At 46.6% G+C, this 23,425-nt stretch overlaps 1 protein-coding gene across 1 annotated transcript in view; it reads left to right on the top strand.

The window, feature by feature from the left end:
- Positions 1–2,469: 2,469 nt before the first annotated feature.
- Positions 2,470–23,425, top strand: part of TMEM170B (transmembrane protein 170B) — a 143,696-nt gene continuing 122,740 nt past the window's right edge. Inside the window, exon 1 of the mRNA XM_086965179.1 lies at positions 2,470–2,933. Coding sequence (XP_086821305.1) covers positions 2,687–2,933 — 247 coding nt within the window. The 5' untranslated portion in view covers positions 2,470–2,686. The remainder of the gene's footprint in view (positions 2,934–23,425) is intronic.

The following is a 23,425-nucleotide window of genomic DNA, read 5'->3' as shown; positions in this document are numbered from 1 at the left end:
TTTATCCACTTTTCTGTAAAATGACCACAGACACCTGATGAAGTTTGACACTTTATATGAAAATTCAAAAAGAAGATGCCAAGACAATAAGCGATATGCAGAACACTATGTCAAACATTAATATCAACACCAATAGGTAACTTTGCACGAAGAAAATCACGACCATTAAGATATATGGGAAAACTAGAGGTGGGGTTTGGCATAGAACTAATCACTGCAATTTTATACTAAGACAAGAGTTGTGGAGGGACCTAAAACATGTACTTATCCTTATCACTTAAGACTATTCTTACTATGTTCACTGCAAACCACTAAAGGAAAGGGAAAAATGGGAACAAGCTATTATTTATGACAAAGTCAATGAGCTCCTAAAGGAAGGGGGGGAGAGAAGGAACCCAACTAAATCAGACACATATACTGGATGTTTCAACGGCAATAGAGCAATATCACAGGTAGAATGCTTTAATAGATTATACAAAGAGAGATGGGAGAGAGAGAGAGAAAACAGGCTACAGAGAATACGCAAACCCACAAACGATATTTACCTAATTCAGATTTGAGACCAACCCTGGCCACGGGTCAGTTGGGAAGACGGGGGCAAGGACCCTCAGAAAAGGCACTCCAGAATGCGAACAGGTACAACCCACAGACAGATCAGGACAGGATACCCCTCAGGTTCGGGTCAAAGGACTGGGCCTCCCAGGGAAACGACCAACACCCGCAGCTTCGGACAGCAACGCCTGCGTTACCCCTTTCTGCAAGTAATCCGCCAGAAACCCCGATTGGATTTTCGAATCTCCCAGCAAAGTGCTTCGCCAGCACTTAGAAATTTCCACCCCTTAGGAGCTTGTGGAAAGTATGGACAAAGTGCTCCGCAGCACTTTCAGATTGAGCACCTATTGAGATCGTAGGGTCAGTGACAGGTCTGCTACTCGGACAAGTCGGACAATTTTCATAAGCTAAACTAGGGCAATTATACAGTTCTGGGGTCCCTCAGACCACCCACTAATGTTGCAAGTGACAGTTTCCCATATTTTGATTGGTCAGGAGAGGTGGTGCGATCATTACCACCTCCTAAAATTCAGCTTTCCCAGATTTAATATTCAGGTTTGCATACCCGCCCCCCGGGTTCACGTTCCCATCCATAGAGTACAACAGAAAGTATGAGCGCATAAGACAGTTGCAACAAAGTCTGTTAAATTCAAGGTGATTGTCCACATTGTGTGCTGGGTTCTCAGGCGCATTTTGCTTCAGGAGCCAGCTGGCTTGGTTTAGCTTCTGCGCAGTCGAGTTTCTCCCAGGTCACATGGCAAACCCCAGAGGAGTGTCAAAGATGGCGTAGCTTAAGAACTCCCAGCCCCAAAAGACGCGGTACATGAAAAGTAAGCGAAAACAAATTAATATCACATCCAGAATGATCACACTGTATACCATGAAAAATCTTATCCAACCCTTACTTTATAATGACTATAGCATTAAGGTTTAGTGCGAAAGGATAGATAGGCTAAAGCAGCAGCAAACAGCAGAGAGCGTGGTGAGAGTCAAGCGGCCATATTAGCAACAATGCGCATGTGCACAGAACTCCCTCCAGAATGCGAGTGCGTCACATCACATGGGTATGACCGACGCATGCGCAGACTGAATTTCAGCGAAGCAGCCATTTTCCTTAGTGCAAGCTTCGTTAATATGTAAAAGACATACAGGCAAGCATCCGGGGACACCCGCGTGTTTGGAAAAACGTGTAATAAACGACAACAATGATTTTTAGTAATGTTATACATTTGGCGAGGTTCTTGTACGGGGCAAGGCGCTTCACGTGCAAATCCTTGCTCCATCACCTGCACAGCACTTTCAAACCTATGGTTTGCTATTTTTAATAACACTGTTTTTTAATCTTTAAACCTTTATGCCCAATTTTTGGAGTGATATTTATCAAAACCTTATCCCACCTAGCACCCCCCCCCCGTTTAAACAGTGTCCAAAAACAATATCAGGAGTAAATAAGCTACCTAACTACAAAGTGAGTGCACAGTACAACCCACCATTTCTGACTATGATACCAAGCATCAGGATTACAGACAACAGTACAGTTGGCTGGGCACTCAGGGCAGTGATACATGTCATTCACCATGCAGAGGACTTTTCCGTCCCAACAGTGAGTTTGACATGGGCTCTGTCAAAACCCAGACCCAAAAAGTTGAATCATCAGAAATCACACAAAAGTAAAAATATAATACAACTGGATCATTACACCCGTTGTATAAAATAATAGAAATGGTAGACATAGCACGTTTTTAGGGGTTCCGGGTGTCAAAATGTTTCGAACTAAATAATGCAACCTTAAACTGTCGTAGATCCCTCAGGGCCAAGAGGCCGTCAAGCGGGTGAACTGAAAGAGGATAAACTGCCACTCATCCCGCCCTCCCCGCTCAGCCAGTCTCCTCCTCCACAGACGATGGTGACTCGGGTGATGATGAGGAGAAGGAGGGGCAGGAGCCGGGGCGATCATGGTGGTTGCCGGCCAGCTGTCCCACCGTGGCAGCTGTACGTCCCTTGCCGGATGCAGCAGCAGCCCCCACGGGAGACGTCGACCCTAGCCCGCTCTGGAGCGGGGGTCTGACCTCCAGGAAGTGCAGGTGGGCGAGACCCGGAGGCGGCGCAGCAGCCCGGCGGCTCCGCATCCTCAATGTATCCCTTCTGCCTCGGCCGTTTCTACGTCGCCGCCCGGCCGAGGCTGAGCCCCCAAGGCCTGCTCCACGGCCGCTGCAGCATCGGCCCCGAGCTCCGCCTCTACCGCAGAGCCCCGAGCCAGCAACCCGGCCGCCGAGAGAACATGAAAGCGGGGCAGGAGGACGGCAGCTCCATGATCAACCTGTCTGTGCAGCAAGTGCTGAGCCTCTGGGCCCACGGCACCGTGCTGAGGAGCCTGACCGGTAAGTGCTGGAAGGGTTAACGCGGCCAGTGGGCACAGAGCACCGTTGGGCCACGGAGAAAACATTCTGGTGTGGGAAGGCGTAACTGCGCCATTCCAGATATAAATAATGTGGTCCAAACACCCTTAGAAACAAGGCACATGGCAATATGCGGCGTGCAGTAACTAAGGAGAGACATGGAAAGACCATAGAAGAGACAGGCTTACAAGGTGCACCACACAGGTCTTGAAATTGTATAGTGCCCATACTCTCCCATTAAAAGCATTGCACGCACCCATACTGAGAAATGTCAATAATCTCCATTTTAAATTAAAGCAATTGCAGGGGCACATTACTTAACAGTCCCTGACAATTTAAACCACCAGCACCTGGTTTAAAAAAAAAAAGTAACATAATAGGCACACTGTGAGCGCTAGACTCGCGAGCGTTCTATTGACCGTGAGCATAACCGAACTGGACAATGTACTAACTTTTTGCAAAATAGAATTTGGCATAGTTTGCTCAATACAGACCACATAGAAGAACCATGGGGTGAGACGTGACAAAGCAAAACCGAGCTTAGAGTCGTTTTGTGAAACAGACAAAGGGGAAGTCTACATAGTGCAAACCCATTGTATAATATCAATGGTAGTGACCACGTATGAGAAGATATGAGCATGCTAGAAACAGATCGCATAACAGACAGAGGATGATATAGACCGTTGGCATGATGGAGGCCTGGGTCATCATTATGCCGTTGGGTGTGATAGAGAAATTTGGTGCAATAGAAATTGGAAAAAGTACAGACAGTGGGCATTATATCAACATGTGGGATAGTATGGTTCTGTAGCGTTTACTGGGCCCAAAACAACGGATGGGAATTTCAATAATGAATGTTCATACCACTCTCTTGGTCCACCCATGTACCTTGTTGTGTGCTGAAAGGGGGCGGATATAAAGAGTTTCAACAGTCATCCAATGAGGACCAGGAATTGGACAACTGAACTATAAATTTGATGTCAAGCTCTTGTAAATTACTCTCAGGATAATACTGTAAAGGATAATCACTGCAAGCCCAAATCTCCAAAAGAAATGTAGGCAATTAAAATCATACACACCCAGGGTTCAGTTAAGGCTATACAGAATAATAAGATTAGAATTTTGTGCGCTGAGATCTCTCTAATATGATCTCCTCCAGTCATTAGTAAACCCAAATGCAGAATATACACTTATTCATGACAGGTGAATCCAATTTACTAAATTTAGTTTTATCAAAATAGAAAGGTAAGTGCATCAATAGATTGCATTAGGTAATAAGACAAATTAACAAATGTCAAATAAGTACCAAAGGGCTTAAAAATTCAGAAAGGGACATGGATTTGCCAGTTCGAGTCAGCGAAGAAAGAGACCGCTAAGCGCATATAGCATATGCGTCAGTTCAGGAAAGAAGCCAGATGAGACCACCAGGAAAGGTCTGCAAATCTCCTTCAGTAGTTCGTAGTCAGCATGCAGAATAGCAATCAACCGTCACCATTGCAATCACAATCCGCTAACTGCTCCAAATCTGTTAAATCGGGCAATATTATATTCTTAGCGTTTTCGGGGGTGACACCTCGTGGAAGCACCTTATTTGATCAGACCACTCAGCCCATTGGTCCGTTTGTATTCAGTGTATGTAGGCAACATAAATAAGACCCAAAATGCTGAAAAATAGGTGGGACAATTAACCGCATCGCTGCTGCGGCGATTTTTGCGCTGTGCGGCTGTTTTCCGCGTTACATGACGAGCTCAGCTGGTCATCAGCACACGCCACCCGTGGCTGATGACGAGCTGAGCTCGTCATCAGCAGCGAAGGGGTTAAGCAATCCTTTAGCATTCCAGTATGCGAAATGTTTAGAACAATGCTTCTTTAGCTAGAGCATTTGAGTGGATTCAAGAGTACAGTTTCCCAGGCAGATGTCCTGAAATGGTAACAAAGATGTAGCAAATCTTGCAAACAGTACATGAAATGTCAGAAAGAAAAACGCTATTGCTCATGATTTGCTATCCTCAGGAATTCTCTCACAAACTGGGAGGCAGAAACTTCATGTGTGCTTTCAGGCCCATATTAATTTAGGCTAATATAACACAGAATACGTAGAATTATAAGCATACATTCACAAGAGAATATGAAGAGGTCATGATTTTAGTATAACTTCAGATGCATTTAGGACCATTTAATATATTTACAAATAATGCGTGTCATTATGGGGTATGTTTAAATTCTGCAAGTACCAACTTGTAAAACATTTCATACTATACATTTAAGATTTCGTTTCAAACAAATAAGATTGATATATGTGTTAAGTACATTTTCTATAAGTTTCACAGAATGATCATAAAATAGACATGTATTGCACCTACTTTTCTTTTGTCATATACGGAGCTGACGGTTACTCTTACAAATGAAATTTAGAAATGATTGGAGGTAAAGTTTATGACGTGAGCTTTCACCATTTGCACGTTTTTCTAACACAAGTTAATAATATATAATACTTTGTCAATTTATAAATCACAATCTATATTAGTCATTACATTATATCTCCTAGTCTAAATCTTTTACTGCATGCTTTTACGATGCAGTACTTTAAGAATTCTCTTTTCTGATCTTTTTGTGAACTTGTAGTCGGTGCACGTTTATTATTTTCCTCACAGAAAGTGTTGTATTCGGTTTCTCTTGTCATTAAATGTAAAGGTGATTTCCTCTCTAACAATGGTATGGGTATTTATATAGCACTTACTACACCTGATATGCCTGAACTGCATCATACCAATTTTAGAGATTAAGGAAGTATAAATGTTGTAGCTAGTTATGGGGTTTTATTTCTGGTGCTTGGCATTTGAAAATATTTGCTCATGCAGATTAGTGCAAGACTGTGGAGGTTCCCTATGTGATACTTGTTTCACACTGTTAGTAAGAATGGTCATGTATATGGATAGTAGATTGTCATGCCATTTGTGTACAGTTTTTTCACTCCCATAGACATTTGTTATGTAGAGTAATGCAGGAACCATTTAATCGGATGAGTAAGAACATGTAAAGTTGTAGAATAGAGTTGTTTGAATGGACAGCAAAAAATTAGATATAGGGAGGGAAAAATGCATGATGTTTTGAAGTTCCAGCTTATTCTAGCAAAGGTGTTCTCGCAAACATTTTCCCAGAGGCCACAAAGTTTGGTCTGTGATGTGACTGAGAGCGCATTGATGCTAGTAGAGTGGCAGTCGGGATTGGGGGCAAAAGGGGGTTTGTGGCAAGGTGGGTGTAGGAGAAGCAACTCCTATATATGCAAAGATTCTGAAGATTAAATTGTGAAACCAAAAGCTTGAGATTAATCCCAGCTTCCCCACTTAAAACAATTGCCTAGGATCACACAATTTGGTTATTTCACTTACCTCCTTTTTCTTCATTATCACATATTTTACTTCAGGATGTGTTTCAAAACTTTCTGTGTTAGTTTTAATAAACTATAATGTTAATTTATAATAGAAACCCAGGAGACCCAAAGAGTTCACGTAACAACTGACTTGCCTCTTCGTTCACTATTGGCATTGTTGTCGAGGTGGGGGGGAAGCGAGCATATTTCTGAATTCATGTTCGAATGTTATCACTTTTGCCAAAATACTTCTCTGTGCCCTGTTATAACCTGATGTACTAAGGTGAAATGCTTCTGCATGTTAATGAAATACACTTTTTGAATTTTGAAAATACTTTATCCTACTTTTACACTTTTGCTGTAAGATGTCTTTAAGAATGAAGGTGTTTCTAAAGTTTAGCGGTGCAGGACACCCTAGATACTTCCTTTCTATAACTTCATTTAACCTTTAAACACATTCTTGCCCGCTATTTAACATTTTTTGAAAAATATTAGTGCTGAGTCAAGTAAACAGCAGCCCAGTGCAGCTGTTTGGCAGAGGTGCGCATGTAAAGGTCAGGGGATCCACATGTGGCCCCAGGGCCGTACTTTGCTTTGAGTATCAGTGTTCTAGCAGGACCACATTTACCACTGATTGACAGGTTGTAAAATTATGCAGCCAGTAAGACTTTTTTATTGGAATCAAATTTGTGTGCACTCCATTTGTTATTAATTCGTGCATATAGTTTTGTGCTTAGAGGTTTTTCAATTGTTTGAACCTTGGTTGGGTTTGTGTTTGAGAATGAGGTTCTAGTAGTCTTTTCCGTCTTGTCCATTTGATGTTAGAGTGTTGTCATTGGACTCAGTTGTGGGTGTCGTTGTAGGAACCTAGGTTTTTGTTGTAGTACTCCTCCCTTTTTTGCCATGTATCTGGTGCAATTCTTACTGAAAGTGTGCTGGGTTCCTGCCAACAAGATCCCCAGTCCAGTGTTCTTTCCCTAAACTGTACGATTGTTCTACAATTTGCAAACCCTTTAGGATCCAATGTAAGACCCTAGTGATTGGTACCCCTGTTCCCTTGAGCATTGGACCTGAAGAGGGTCCCTAAGGGCTGCAGCACAAATTGTGCCACCCTAAGGGACCGCTCACCAAGCTCATGCAAACTGCAATTGCAGCCTGCGTGTCTTAGTGCAGAGAAAACTGAAGCGTAGACATGGCACATATCCTTGTGTTCCATGCCTGCGAGCACTACATGTGGTATAGGTAGGTCACCCCTATGGCAGGTCTTTACAGCCCTAAGGCAGGGTGCATTATACACATGTGAGAGCATATCTGCCAGAGTAGATAGTGGATATGCCCCGGTGATATCTAAGTTTACCTGTAGATATTACCAGTGCACAGGGAATCCATAATGAATACATGGTCTGGACACTTGTCATTACGAGTTCTCCAGCTACATCATTGCTTCACTGTACCAAACACCTGCGTCTTAATAAACCCACACTGATGCCAGTGCTGGATTAATTAAGAAATACACACAGAGGGCACCTTAGAGGTGCCCCCTGAAAACCTACTGACTACTAGTGTGTTGACTGACTGGTCTCGACCATAGGCATGTTTCTGACCTCATGAGGTTGAGAGCCTTTGTTCTCGGAGACTAGACCAAAGCTTGCTTTGGGCAGAGGGGTTCATACCTCCTCCAAGCAGGATGGACATTCCAGGGTGGGAAGCTTTAAAGGCACGGCTGCCTTTGATATGTGACCCTATGCATCTCCAGGTAGTGGAGGCGCCCACCCACTGTCCTGCCCCCACTTTTTAGCTGCAAAACAGGGTGGAAAATTAGTTAGATTAGGAGGTGTGCCCACATTCAGCTAGCACCACCCCTGGGGCGGGCCAGCTGATGTAGACCCCACTTTTCATAATCCTCCATCTTGTGTTGGTGAGAATTGGCCTATTTGGGTCAGGGTTAAGAAAGTGATCATATAGGGGGCGTAGTCGCCCTACAGGTAAGCTGCCTCTTGGCCACCACCCAGTACTCTTCATAATGCCCCTAAATTGAGTATTTAGGTGGCAACACTCGACCCTGAACTTTAGATTCGACGGACCTAAAGACGAAGAGGACAAAGATGAGCTGCTAAACCCGAGAAGTGAGTGCCTGCCGCTGAGTTTTGGCACAAACCCCTGCCTTCTGCTTTAAGAATCGACCATCGGTAATAGCGGGCGCAACTTACCTGAAATTGTTCTGAAGGGTCCAAAGGTCGTGAATGTACTTATTTTATATGACTATCTGGCTGTACTGTATGTGAACCTTTGAAGAGCACACCTGTAATGAGTTTTATTCAAAATGAATAAATAAAGTTAATAAAAATAAAAAAAACTTGACAATCGAGGTGAACTGTCTCGTCCTGCTGCTGTGTGGCCTCTAAGATCACCAGAGGACTAATAGCTTGGAGTAGAGAAGCTACTCCCCTGCAAACCGCAGGCATCGAAACCGCAGAGTCTGAGTCCACCGGTTCGAAGCTCCTTGGCCTGACTGCTGCAGCAACTGACCAGGAAGAGGCACTTCTGCTCTGGAAGGTCAGATCTGTCTCCCCACTGACTGGAATAATCAGGACAGACCAGAGCCCTGCAGTTGATTGTCCGGGCTGCTGCTTGAGCTCACCCAACCCACCCTTGTCCGGGCTGCTGCTTGAGACCACCCAACCCGCCCTTGTACGGGCTGCTACTTGACAATTGTACCGGCTGCTGCTTGAGTGTCCGACCAGCTGCTGGAGCCCACCCATCCGCCCTTGTCCGGGCTGCTGCTTGAATGCAATTGTCCGGGCTGCTGTTGGAACCCACCCATCCACTCACGTCCAAGCTGCTGCTTGACTGTCAGGGTTGCTGCTTGAAATTGTCCGGGCTGCTACTTGACCCCACCCACCTGGCCTTGTCCGGGATGCTGCTTGAAATTCAGTGTGTTGCTTAACCCCCCTCACCCTTGTCCTGGCTCTGCCTTGACAGTTGTTCAGGCTGCTGCTTGAGAATTGTCCAGGCTGCTGCTTGAATGTCTGGGCTGCTGCTTGAACCCACCCACCAGCCCTTGTCCGGGCTGCTGCTTGAACCCCGTACAACAGCCCTTGTCCGGGCTGCACCTTGAATTGTCCAGGCTGCTGCTTGAATTGTCCAGGCTGCTTACGATCCGGGCTACTGCTTGACCCCACCCACCTGCCCTTGTCCGGGCTGCTGCTTGAAAGCAGGGGTGCTGCTTGACCCCACTAACCCGCCTTTGTACTGGCTGCTGCTTGACAAATGTTCAGGATGCTGCTTTAGAATTGTCCAGTCTGCTAAATGAGGCATCCCACCCACCCTCGTCTGGGCTGCTGCTTGAGGCAACCCACCTGCCCTTGTCCGGGCTGCAGCTTGAGACCACCCATCCGCCCTTGTCTGGGCTGCTGCTTGAGAATGCCCGGGCTCTGCTTGAGCCCGCCGACCCGCCATTGTCCGTGCTGCTGCTTGACCCCACCCGCCCTTATCCAGGCTGCTGCTTGACCCCACCCACCCTGGTCCAGGCTGCTGCTTGACATTGGCCCTGCTGCTGCTTGACTGCACTGTGCTGATGCTTGACCCACACCACCCGCCCTTGTCTGTGCTGATGCTTGAATCCATCCTCCTGTCCTTGACGGGGCTAATGCTTGACACCACCCTCCCAGCCTTTTCCGGGTTGACCCCCCACACCCCGGCCTTGTCCAAGCTGATGCTTGACACAACTCTCCCGCCCTTGTCCTGGCTACTGCTTGACCCCACCCTCCTGCCCGTGTCGTGTCCGGGTTGTGCTCTGCCCCAGACATCCGCCTCTGTCCCGCCTGCTGCTTGGCCCCACACAGGGCCTTCTCTGGGCTGCTGCTTGACACTACCCACCCGCCGTTGTCCGAGCAGCTGTTTGGCCCCACCCACCCGCCCTTGTCCGGGCAGCTGCTTGGCCCCACCCACCCGCCCTTGTCCGGGCAGCTGCTTGGCCCCAACCATCCGCCCCTAGTCCAGACAGCTGCTTGGTATGTCCAGGCAGCTGCTTGGCCCCACCCACCCGCCCTAGTCCAGGCAGCTTCTTGGCCCCACCCACCCGCCCTAGTCCAGGCAGCTTCTTGGCCCCACCCACCCGCCCTAGTCCAGGCAGCTGCTTGGCCCCACCCACCCACCCGCCCTAGTCCAGGCAGCTGCTTGGCACCAACCACCTGCCCTAGTCCAGGCAGCGGCTTGGCCCCACCCACCTGCTCTAGTCCAGGCAGAGCTTGATGACCCATTGTCTAGGCTGCTGTATGATGGCCCATCCACCTGCCCTTGTCCGGCTGCTGCTTGATGCAGATTGTCCTGGCTCCTGCTTGATGCACCACCCACCTGCCCTCTCCGGGCTGCTGCTTGACCCCCACCCACCCGTTCTTGTCCGGGCTGCTGCTTGATGTGTCACCCATCTGCCCTTGTCTGTGCTGCTCGACACCCCTCCAATCGCCCTTGTCTGTGCAGTAGCTTGATATTTGTCCGTGCTGCTGTTAGACCCCACCCATGCGCCCTAATCCAGGCTGCTGCTTGACCCCACCCACCCAGGTCGAGGCTGCTGCTTCACATTGTCCCTGCTGCTGCTTGACTGCAGCCACCCACCCATGTCCGTGTTGCTGCTTGACCTCACCCACCCCCTCTAGTCTGTGCTGCTGCTTGACCCCAGCATCCCGTCCTTGCCGAGGCTAATGCTTGACACCACCCTCCCGCCCTTGTCCGGACTGACACCCCTGCCCTTGTCAAAGCTGCTGCTTGACCCCACCCTCTCGCCCTTGTCCGGGCTACTGCTTGACCCCACCTTCCTGCCAGTGTCCGGGCTGCTGCTTGGCTCAACACACCGCCCTTGTCTGGACTGCTGCTTGGGCCTGCCCTTGTCCGGGCAGCTGCTTGGCCCCACCTACCCGCCCTTGTCCGGGCAGCTGCTTGGCCCCACCCACCCGTCCTTATTCGGGCAGCTGCTTGGTCCCACCCTCCCGCCCTTATCCGGGCAGCTGCTTGGTAGTCCAGGCAGCTACTTGGCAGAGTCCAACCCGCCCTAGTCCAGGCAGCTGCTTGGCCCCACCCACCTGCCCTACAGCTGCTTGGCCCCACCCACTGAGTCCTAGCAGCTGCTTGGCCCCACCCGCCGCCCTAGTCCTGGCAGCTGCTTGGCCCCACCCACCCGAGTCCTGGCAGCTGCTTGGCCCCACCCACCCGCCCTGTAGCTGCTTGGCCTCACCCACCCGAGTGCTGGCAGCTGCTTATGACCCATTGTCCAGGCTGCTGCTTGATGGCCCACCCACCTGCCCTTGTTCGGTTGCTGCTCGATGCAGATTGTCCAGGCTCCTGCTTGAGGCACCACCCACCCGCCCTTGTCTGGGCTGCTGCTTGACCCTCACCCACCCGCCCTTGCCTGTGCTGGTGTTTGACCCCACCCACCCGCCCTTGTCTGTGTTGCTGATTGACCCCTCCCACCCACCTTTGTCTGTGCTGCTGCTTGGCCCCACCGTCCGCCCTGGTCTGTGCTGCTGCTTGACATGTCCGGGCAGCTGCTTGGCTCCACCCACCCAACCTAGTCTAGCCAGCTGCTTGGCCCCACCCACCCGCCCTAGTTCAGGCAGCTGCTTGATGACCCATTGTCTGGTGGGCTGATGCTTGATGGCCCACCAACCTGCCCTTATCCGGCTGCTGCTTGATGCAGATTGTCCAGGCTCCTGCTTGATGCACCACCCACCCGCCCTTGTCTGTGCTGGTGCTTGATCCCACCCAGCAGCCCTTGTCTGTGCTGGTGCTTGACCCCACCCACCCGCCCTTGTCTGTGCTGGTGCTTGACCCCACCCACCCACCCTTGTCTGTGCTGCTGCTTGACCCCACCCACCCGCTCTTGTCTGTGCTGCTGCTTGGCATTTCTGTGCTGCTGCTTGACACCACCCACCCGCCCTTGTTCATGCTGCTGCTTGACCGCACAAACCCGCCCTTGTCAATGCTGCTGCTGGACCACACCCACCTGCCCTTGTCCGTGCTTCTGCTTGACCTTGTCCGTGCTGCTGCTGGACCCATTTCATCCCCAAATTCTCCAGGCTGATGCTTGAAAACCCTTGCACCCGGCTGCCCTTGTCAGGACTGATGCTTGAAACCTAATTGTCTGGGCTGATACTTGAAAATTGTCCCAGCTGCTGCCTGAAACTCCCCCACCCGCCCTTGTCCGGGCTGCTGCTTGAAACACCCCCATCCACCTTCGTCCAGGTTGCAGCTTCACACCACCCTTATTCATCTGGACTGCTGCTTGGCCCTATCCTCCTTCTGGGCTGCTGCTTGGTCCCACCCTCCCTCTCTTGTCAATGTTGCTCCATGACCCCATCGTTCGTGTTGGTGCTTTGACCCATGTCTGTTTTGGTGCTTGACTCCGTAGTCCGTGTTGGTGCTTGACCCTATTGTCTGTGTTTGTTCTTTACCCCTCCCTCCCTCCTTCTTTGTGTTGCTTGCCCCACCCAGCCACTCACCATAACAAAATTAAGGGCTATGATGCGAACCTCCTCTGGACGCATCATATTGGGTTTTTTCACCCAACACCTTCCGTTGTCCATGTTGCCTCTCTCCCGCCATCTGTGTTGCCTCCCATCCGACTTCCCACCTGCCAGCAGTTAAAAAAACAAACCGTTCTATGACCCAGTCATCACATACCGCATCACAGCGCTTATTTTTATTATCTTTGAGCCATGCTGCATGGTAGCTGTACTGTTGTACAACATAGCTAAACCCTGGCATAACCAATCAATCTTGTCTCGTAGGGAAGACCTAGTGGCTGTGCCAATGCCCTCTCTCACCTTTGTTGTTTGGCCCCATCCACCCTCCGTCACCTGTGTTGCTGGCTCCGCTTTCTCTGTTGTTTGTCAGTTATTTGTCCCTCCCAACCACTATGACGTGGACAATGCTGGTCGTGGCATAGCACTTATCCCCTTCAAACACCCTCTCTCATTTAAAAAAATATATATATTATTTTTTTTGTTTGAGCTTTCAGCCATACTACACGGCAGCCATGTTGGTGTACAACATGGCTAAAAAACATTGAAAAAGCCAATAGCTCTCGCCTCCTAGGCAAGACCTATTGACTTTGCCAAGGCTTGTTGTAAATCTGCTGTCTGCAAAGATCATTGCTTAGCTACCATATGTTGCGGTGAATTTTGAATGGAATTTAAAGTTTGTGATATTTATTATTAAATGCAGAGAACAAAACTGCATGATTAGTTTGCCAGCAACCAATGTTCAATTGTCGTACACAGTTACTGTCAGAGGTGATATCTGTGAGTTAGCCAACTTAGGCCCTATTGCGAGTTTAGGTGCTACTTATCCCTCCTGATAAATAACGACCAGATAGTATGTTACTTATCAGCGCTTTAAATAACACATGTTACAAGTTGGTAGGGAATAACATGCTGATTTTGGTGTTTAACGCACCAAAGTCCGTATGATACGGTATTTACCAGCTGCTTCCCCCCATTAGATTTATGGTTTGACCTGCCGAAATTTAACGGAGGTTGAGGTAATTAATGCATCCGATTACTACACTTAGGAAATCGTAATTCCAGTCTATTCTAATACAGGTGTTTACGCACGTTTTACTCGCGTTTTACGCATAGTTCACACTCCTGATCAGGCCCCTAGTGTTTGAGGTTGCTTTCTGTTTCTCAGGTTAATTTCTCAGACTACATTTTAGTTATGAGCTCACCTTCCTTTCCTTGACCCTCTCATTTTTGAGCTTTCGATTTCTGTTTCTTAAACAAATTAGCATGGTGATCAACTCACCTGTCTGTCTGCCTAAGAAGCATACTATTCTTTTGGTATTTGTCCAGGTGTAGCACCTGTGATTCTTTTGCATAAGTTTGTCGTTGTGTATGTGAGTCTCATTTCTCTATACATGTCTATTGTTATTTATATATGGACCTTTAATAAGAACATGTTTCCTCTCTTCTGTAATACATTTTTACCGGCGTCTGGTTACCTTACAATCCCCTGTGTTAATCGCGAAATGCGTTTGGCAGCGAGATGATAGTCATTCTACCCTAGCTGCCACTGGCTTGGCTCAGGCTCCTAAGTGACATGTCTTGCTATGACTGTCGGAAGATGGTTGCCTTCTTTGCCATAGGCACAGCACTACGCTGCTGGCAATGCTAAGAACAACAACTATATAGGGAATTTTGAAAAGAAATAATTTGGAATAAAGTTAGGGGATTGCATGAGGCGACTCAATTTTTTAAAAGTTTATTTAGAATCAGCGAGGGAATTCAGAAAATAGAATATTTAATCACGGAACGTAGAAGTGGGGGGAGTGGGATACTGTTTAACAATGGAACAACAGCGTTGGAAAAACTACGACAATTTTGATAGGATATTGAGAACTTTATGCATTTGGGAAAAAAAGGTGGTGTGGCCGCAGAAGAAAGGTAGGAGAATGAGCATATTCGCAAGAAGGGATTTCTTACCTTCAGTTAGAGTTGCAAATCAGTAGTGCTGTTGGTGTCCTGTGAACTTCTAAAAGGTACTCGCAATGTGCCCTTGGTGTTGGATGAGTGAGGGCAAGAGCCATGTGAGAATTTCGAGCTTTGAATGCGAATCCATTTGTATTGTCAGGGGGCCTCCTGAAAACGTGGCATATAGCAAAGAATAAGTTATCTTGAAGCTTTGACTACTACTGTCACAGCCCTCTTTCCTAAGATCTTGGGTGTAAAAAAAATAAACATTTTGGGAGATGTACTTTCATAATCTATCCAAAGATCTTTGTCTACTTGGGGCTCCTGGGTTACTGCATCTCAACTCACCTAGTATTGTTTGAATTAAGTGAAGTAAATGTTTGCCGTGTTAGGTATGAAAATTTAGTTGTGTTTCACACTGATTTGGTTCTGTTTATTATGCTGATCCAGATAGGTGGACATAAAAACGCCTCAAATGTATTCGCTGCATACACAAAATTTTCAACCACCTCCGTAATAAAGTAAATTGGTCCAGAAAAATATCAAAAGCCTTAACACCCCCCACACAATTACCAAGTCAATCAAAGTTGAATCAATAATGTGTATGAAGCTGTCTCATGCAGGTTTGACAAAGGGCCTGATTTTAGATTTTTGCGGATGGATTACTCAGTTTATGGGATTTTATATTTTGGCGGGTGGGATAATCCTCACCGTTGTGATGGAGTATGGGATTTATGTAATCCTCACCGTTGTGATGGAGTATGGGATTTATCACCTTGGGCGCTCATGACTTGATCAGCTCGTTATGAGGCACAGTGGCGCTGTGCTCATGAGGAGTTGAGCTCGTCAAGACTGTCACGGACGGCCCACGCGGGGATAATTCCCCTGCTGTGCTGGGCGTTCTGTTAAATGGGCTTGTTCATGGCGAGCTCAGCTCATCATGAGCACAGCGCCACTGTGCTGCATGACGAGCCGAGCTCGTCACGAGCACCGCGGCGCCACGAATGGCCCCCATCACACCGTGGGGGAATTAGCCCCGCAGGGAAGGGGTTAAATTTCAGCTGACAAGATATCTGTCACCATTGTGGCAGAGTATGGGGTTTATATTTTGGCTGACAGGATATCTCTCACCGTTGTGGCAAAGTATGGGATTTATATTTTGGCTGAACTGGTGTGACTGAGTTACCACCTGCCGAAATCTAACTCAGGCCTTTGGAGACAAGCATTCCAACCAATCCATACTGTGCTCGAATTTCCATCTGCTGCCTCTTTTCATCTAATTTCCGTCAGCTTTCCATAGCTTTTAGCAGTTCATCTGTTTTTGTAGCGTTTTTCCCTATTCCCGGTCCTATAGGGCCGAAAACTCCCTCCAGATACCTGTTTTCTGGAAACGTAGCAGCAATATTCAAGACCAGCATTTGAAACATGAAACATTTGGACCTGCTCTGCCTTTTTTGGAGGATCGTATACTGGAGGACTGTAGTTGATTTGTGCAATGCATTGCATTGGCTGTGGCGTGTCATGTTCAGTAAATTTCTGTGCAGTTTGAGTACGGTCTGAGGTATGTGTAGACCTTTGAATGGACCCATTAGAGTGCCTTCCTCCAGCCGTTGTTTTGGTCAGAAAGGTCTTGCCTGGGACGGGAAGTGAAGCTCAGTCGCATTCTCAACATCCCTACTTATATCCCAGGTAGAAGGCGGGTGAGGGAATAACAGGGTTTACATTTTACTACTACCTGCCCTCTTAAATCCTTGTTAATCCCTCCACAAACCTCGATGTATGCGCAAAACAGAGTTTACGTCAAAATTGGTATTGTGTTGGCTGCACAGGTCGGCACAGCCTGTGGTATTTGCACGATTTTCACTAGGTATAACCATCTTGCGCAGTCACATGGGCAATCTGCACACATTAAACGTTTGTACTCTTTGTGACAGCCCATACACGTCCTATTAGCGCTTTACCACGTACTATTATCCCCCATTCAGAGGTCCAAAACTTGAATTAGAGAACTAATTGCTCATTAGAAAAAATACCGGACCTTGCTAAATTGACATTTAGCAGGAGTACAGTTTCCAATATACGTTGCACACAGTTCAGAGTTCACAGGCAGGCTGAAAAGAAGTGTTAGATAACCAGTGGTCGAAGTGCAGAAAAAAAGTATGGGAACTCTGATGCTTCGTGAAAGGAGGGGCGGGGCAAGGGGTGGGGTGAGTGCATGTGGGCGTGGCTAAAAACCTAAAATATTCTCTACGTTTTTTCAGTCTTTCACCTTCTGGTAACTACATATAAAATAAAACACAGCTTACATGACAATTAATATGATAATAAGTGGGAAATAACTATCTTACAGAAACCTCTATTAGTTAATGCACTTCACCAAATCCTGGTTGATGCAATGGAGAATAGTGACTTGTGTATGTTTAGTGCTACAGGGTCCCAATCTGTGACAGAAAGCACTGCGAACATGCAAGACATTATTTCAAACGTGCAATACGCACAGTATAAGATATAGGCTGCTACAGAATGTGCATAAAGGTTTAAGATAGCAAGTGTTTCCAATATATAGATATTTTGCAGGGTGTACATAGTGCATTTTTGTTATTTTTTTTATAACTCTCTATTAAAAGTACACAATTCACAGCTTAGAATGCAACTCCCTTACCATGCACCTCAAAAAGAATAAATGTGTGTCAGGAAGCAATTTTTCATGGTTACTGTCTTTCAAGAAAACACACTTCACATCTTAGCAGGGAGCTCCCTTACAGTACAGCTCAAAATGAATAAATGTGTATCACCAGGAAGTTTCAAGGGATTACCTCAGTTAAAGCCAATACCAACTTCCAGGCGCCTTTTACATTTACAGATTCAGCATTTGGCACATTATCTGAAAGAAGTGTAAATCAGGAACCCAGCCAAGAAGACTTGTTTTTTCTGTCTTCCCCTCCCTCGATTTCACAGCTCAGGAGGCTACATGAATGACACTTTAGCTGAAGTTTTTCAGCTCCTGGAATTACCCGTCCAAGGTCAGCTGAGTTTTGACAAGAAGTAAGGGAACTGTTCTCCTAAAATTGGAAAAGTAAGGGCACTCCGTGCCCCTCAGACCCCCACTTCGACCACTGTATATAACCTTGGCATTAGCTTTGGCCAGGGTTTTAAGTGGGATGAAAAAACTGGGGGGTCTCTCAAAGAGGCGTGGCCAGTGTAATTAGGGGCGTGGCTTTTAAAACACGCTAAAAATCTGTTTTAGGATAGTGTTCCGCCCGACTTGCATTTTGCTGTTTCTGTCATTGCATCCAGATATGTGATACAAGTAACATCATACCTACAATAAGTAAGGACTATTGGCTTTGTCAATGGTTATTAGTTGCATAGATAAATAAGCTGCAACTACGGCTTGTTACATATATTATTGAAAAAGCTTACTATTAAAGCCCTGGTGACCCTACCACAATGTTGCTGCTCGTGAGTTACAGAAAGAAAAGGGAAATCCAGAAAGAAAATGACTCTTTAAAGGATTTCCCTTCCCCCCCACAACGCTCACCTGGCATGACGTCTCCACTAGTGAGAAGTGAGCAGTGTCGGCAGCGCACATCGAAGTGCTTGCTGTCTTGAAATGGGTCTATCGTGTTGTTTTGCACTGTGGCACTTTTTTTCCAGACAGCAGCAGCAAACTGCTGTAACTGCAGTCAGGAAAAAACACAGACCGCCTGTGCCAGGGCTCAAAACAGAGCCCTATAGAGACCCGTTTCGAGGCCCCCTTTAAAAAAACTGCCGGTGCTCAGACCCCTTGAGACCCGGCCCACTTAAAGCCCTGGCTTGGGCTGCGGCTCCCCCTCAGAAGCCGCCTTTACTGTTAATGAGCTCCGGTGTGTAATCGCACCCCACGCTATCCGCTGTCCTGTCTAGGCCCCATTGAGTCAAAACTGCACGCAGTAGTTGGCTGCCGAGCTGTGGCAAACCAATTCTGTGCACTTACGTCAGCCAGGCGATCAGTTAATTAATTAGGGTAACTAACTATATGACATCATGTCAACCTCTTTTCAGTCCTAGGCTTGCATTTACCACATCGCTGCATTGTGAGCGTGGTAGTCTCGGTTTAATCCAGTTTAGTCCATTGGGTTTTCACACCTGAAAAAATGTTTTTGTTTTTTAAATCCAAAGTCCAGTAGTGGTAAATATATCTTCCTATGGCTTTTAGTCGCATGGCTGCCCTTATACCGAGAAAATGCAAGCAGCTATCATCCCTGCATTTCATCTGTTGTTAGCTCTGCATTTCAGCTGTTGTTACAATAAAATAAGTGACACTACTGACATGGAAACTCCCCGAGTAAAAATAATTACAGTTATCTTGCCTATGTGGAACTGTAACCTTCAACACTGCGTTATTTTTTATGTCTTGAATTAGCCAATAACTTTTTATTTTACTAAAATGATATACATTGTAATATACTTACTCATAGGAGCTTTGAGTCAACTCACTTCATCCATTGTTTTTTGTTCTGTCATTAACATTTTTCTTCCGCCCCCTACAGCATACAACAAGGGTCCATAGGCTAGCCCACTTGGGCCATTGAATAACTTGAATGTGAGTGACAGCGATCTGCTCTTTCACTAGGAGCACAAACCCACACAAACCAGTTCCTTTTTTACTGCCAGGGACCATTATGGCAACACATGCTTTTTGAGACCAAAAACTATTTTTAATATTAGCTAATTCTTTTTTATATTTGATTGGAACTGGCAGCTTTACCTGCAATGAAGTTTTACAAACCCACCGACAAAACAAGACTTGACAAAGCCAAAAAGGCTAGCAGCTACCACAGACCTTTTGGCTTTGCCAATCCTTGTTTTATTTTACTCCTACTTTCCAACTGACACTTGTAAGGCATCTGACTACTTTTTAGCCGAGGGAAGCATAGTTCCTGCTGCTATCGTTTATTTGATATATAATTTCCCACCACTCCTGACCGTTATTTGAGTTCTGGCGTTGGCCACGGAAAAACATAATGTGTTTTTGTAAAGTGCACGTTCACCCAAGTCTTAGGTCTCTTGGTACTAATATAACAGAGGTTGATTTCTACCCAACCCAGTGGTACTTATTTCACCAACTTCAGAAGTATGAAAGGCTGAGTGGACCCACCCGGATTTAAATCTGTGACCAAGAGGTCAAATTTAGACCCCGGGAGTTTATGCATTAATCCACTCAACCACCGACCTGGTCTGAAGGCATCTCTTGTTTGCGTGTTGCAAGGGGGTCAACTGAATCCCAAGAAGTGATTTTCTGGCTGTGTGCATTTCCACTCGAATCACTGCTCGTTCTAAAGATTATTTTTCTTAATTTCTACTTTTCAATGTTGCGTCTTGATACCATTTTCCATCCAAATATCTGATTCTACTACGATGACTTGGCAATATAATTAATCGTGCCCACTTAATACCCTTTTCCTACCAGTCAAAAAAGCGGCCATTTTCACTTGCTGTCTTTTTTGCTTATGCTATCGGGCATCAAAGGATATTGGCTTCTGGAATTATTCATTTTGCATACATGTCAAACTATTACAGTCAGTAACAATTTTTTTTTGAACGATCTGTACAACTAATCCAAAATATGCTCCCAATGATATTCGCTTTATTGACTATTTCCGCTGCACTTAATTGCAGCAAGCAACATGTAAAATATGTTGACGAATGACTTATAGTGCAATGCCATTGGGCTCAAGGGGCTTCAGCTCCCACCCCCCCGCTCCCCTCCGTTGTGGGTCAGCCCGGCTGAGACAGCTTCCCGGGCACACACACGCACGGCCACACCCAGTACTTCACTGGTCTTTAAAAGACCATTTGCTTGTTAATGAGGCTTTGTTGTCTTTCACCCCTTCTTAGAGCCCCTGCATCTCTACTCTGCCTATGGCTGGAAGAATTAGCCCCCCCCCCCACCCCCGAGAGGCTACCTATAGTTGCTCCCCTGGTGCAAAGCATAGATGTAGAGCACATAGATAGAGTAATACCTGTTACTAATAGAGATGCATATTTTATCATTAGAAACCAACTGTCATATGTTCCAAAAAGCAAATACTTCATTTAGCAGGAATAAGCATAACTTAACTTTTTACCACTTCTAGGTTTGGGTGTCCTAGCAACTTATTTTTCGTTTCACATACTGCCAGTAACCTACGTGAATTTTTGCATAATTTTTCAGGAAAGTAATTTATGTGGAAGGTACATCAGTGTATGCAAAAAAATCCCCAGTTCAGTATTGCTTGGTTAATATCCTAGGCCCGTGTTTTTTTACTTTTTCCATCACATCCTCTTTGATTTCTAAATGACTGAACAGTGGTGTTGACGTCCCTTTCTTTGATGGGACAGTGGTAGACTTCCGGGCCATAGCTTCATGTTCGCTTCACCAGAACCGTTGTAAAATGTATGTAGTTGAACACATTTTTCCTTATGTTGTCACAATAACTAGCAAGTAAATTGTGGCCCAGGGCGGTGAGGAACCGGGTTCGAGTTTCGGCAACAACTCTCAACATCTTGTGATTTTGGGCAAATCACTTAATCTCACCCTGCCTAGCAAAAATGAATGTGTCCTAATGTAATGCAACTGTTGCTCATGTAAAGCGCTCTTGTACCTGACAAGTTCACGCTATATAAAACTCCCCAAAAAATAATAATTATATATTAAACCCCTTAATTATTTTCTAAGCACAGATAACCCCCTTATTTCAGCATGCATCGGTTATCGGTAGAGGTAGCGTGCATCTCTGTGCATTGCTCCTCAAGTCTGAAAAGTTGTAATTCTTCTTGTGTACCATGGGCTGGAAGTGGTGCAAGTACTGCAGTTAGTAGAATTGAATTTGCTATCAGGAACACTTCCTTTACACAAACAATTGCATTACATTGCTTGCTCAAACCTTTGAAATTCACTGAAAAAAACATAGGTTTGAGGCCCTATATATAGTTAGGAATTAGCATTTAAAAAACCTATGAAATTCACTGAAAAAAAATAGGTTTCACGCCAGTTATAGTTAGGAATTTGCATTTAAAAAACCTATTAAATTCACTGAAAAAACCATAGGTTTGACACCAGTTATAGTTAGCTGAAAGGAGGTCTGTCACTCTGTCACAAGGATGGTATCATCAGTGATGTCACTGACCATGTCATGAGTGATGTAATATGTGACGTCATCAGCAGTGCATTGCAGGCACGCAAGTTATAGTGAGTCCAACTAACTATACCGTGGGAATTTCAATGGTTTTATGTCAGTAAAATTTCCAGCTAACTAGAACTGGTGTCAAACCTATGGTTTTTTCAGTGAATTTAATAGGTTTTTTAAATGCAAATTCCTAACTAGAACTGGTGTGAAACCTATGGTTTTTTCAGTGTATATATATATACTAGCAGCCCGCCCCAGCGTTGCCTGGGGCAGAAGGCGGCTGAGGGCAGCATTTCAGGCTTGCATGCACTCCCGCCCCGGGCCCCCGCCCGCGACAACATTTCCACTCCTCCCCACGCTTCACTCAGCCGCACACGTCCCGCCTTGCGTGCACTCCTGCCCCGGCCCCCGCCCGCCACGACATTTCCACTCCTCCCCGCGCTTCACTCAGCCGCACACGTTCCGCCTCCTCCCAGCGCTCCTGCGCTTCACCTGCCTCAGCCCGACTTCACCGCTCCTGGTTCCGCCTCCTCCCATCAGCCCGACTTCACCGCTCCTCGTTCGCCTCCTCCCATCAGCCCGACTTCACCGCTCCTCATTCCGCCTCCTCCCATCAGCCCGACTTCACCGCTCCTCATTCCGCCTCCTCCCATCGCTTCTCTGAGCCGCACACGTTCCGCTCCTCCCCGCGCTTCATGTATCTCAGCCCGACTTCACCGCTGCTGTCCACCGCTTCTCCCCGCGCTAGATGATGTCAGAACGCACGTCCACGTTGTTAGTGCACACGGCCGGCACTACTTCTTAGGGACTACTTTTTTTTATTGTTTATTTTTTAAATAACGTTTATTTATATATTTTTTATAGCCTATGTCCATCTACAGGACCCCCCCTTTCAAACGCTGTATTGGGTGTTGCGATTGGGGGTGTACTTTTCGAGTTTACCTGGCTCAAAGGACACAGTTCTCTCGTTATAATAGTAGTATAGATATAAATTTTCCTCGTGTTTGTGGCTCAATGGCGCCGGAGCCTTGGCGCTTCTAATGCGGTGCAGACCTCCACGGCGGAACTAAGCGGAATTGCTTTCTTCGACGCAGGAGAAGCTGCCAGTTAATGGAGGTATTATATTGGCAGCAGTACAGAGCAGTGTGCGCGACACCCCACTTGGGTTATTATTGGACTTCATTTGTTTTCGGACTTCATGCAAAACTCACTGGAGGTAAACTAAGCACTACGGAGACCATGAGGCTGTGCGAGCGGCCACGCCCACAAGGGAAGTGACTCTTAAGTATCAGGTGCTATAATGTTGCAGTTGTTTTCCGCATGTCCACGAAGCCTATGACAAAGGGCAGGGGTCCGAAGCGCGTCTGATTGGACTTTGGTTTCCGGCATCCTGCCTGATTCTGCTACAACCTTCATTTAAATTGTGGTGGCAAGATTACCTTCTGCGGGCTCTTTCTTTTGAAGCAACTCTTTTTGTGTAATAT

Source organism: Lissotriton vulgaris, chromosome 4_1 (genome assembly GCF_964263255.1).
Source record: "Lissotriton vulgaris chromosome 4_1, aLisVul1.2, whole genome shotgun sequence".
In the NCBI taxonomy this organism is placed as follows: Eukaryota; Metazoa; Chordata; class Amphibia; order Caudata; family Salamandridae; genus Lissotriton; species Lissotriton vulgaris.
This window is presented reverse-complemented; position numbering and strand designations above follow the sequence as displayed.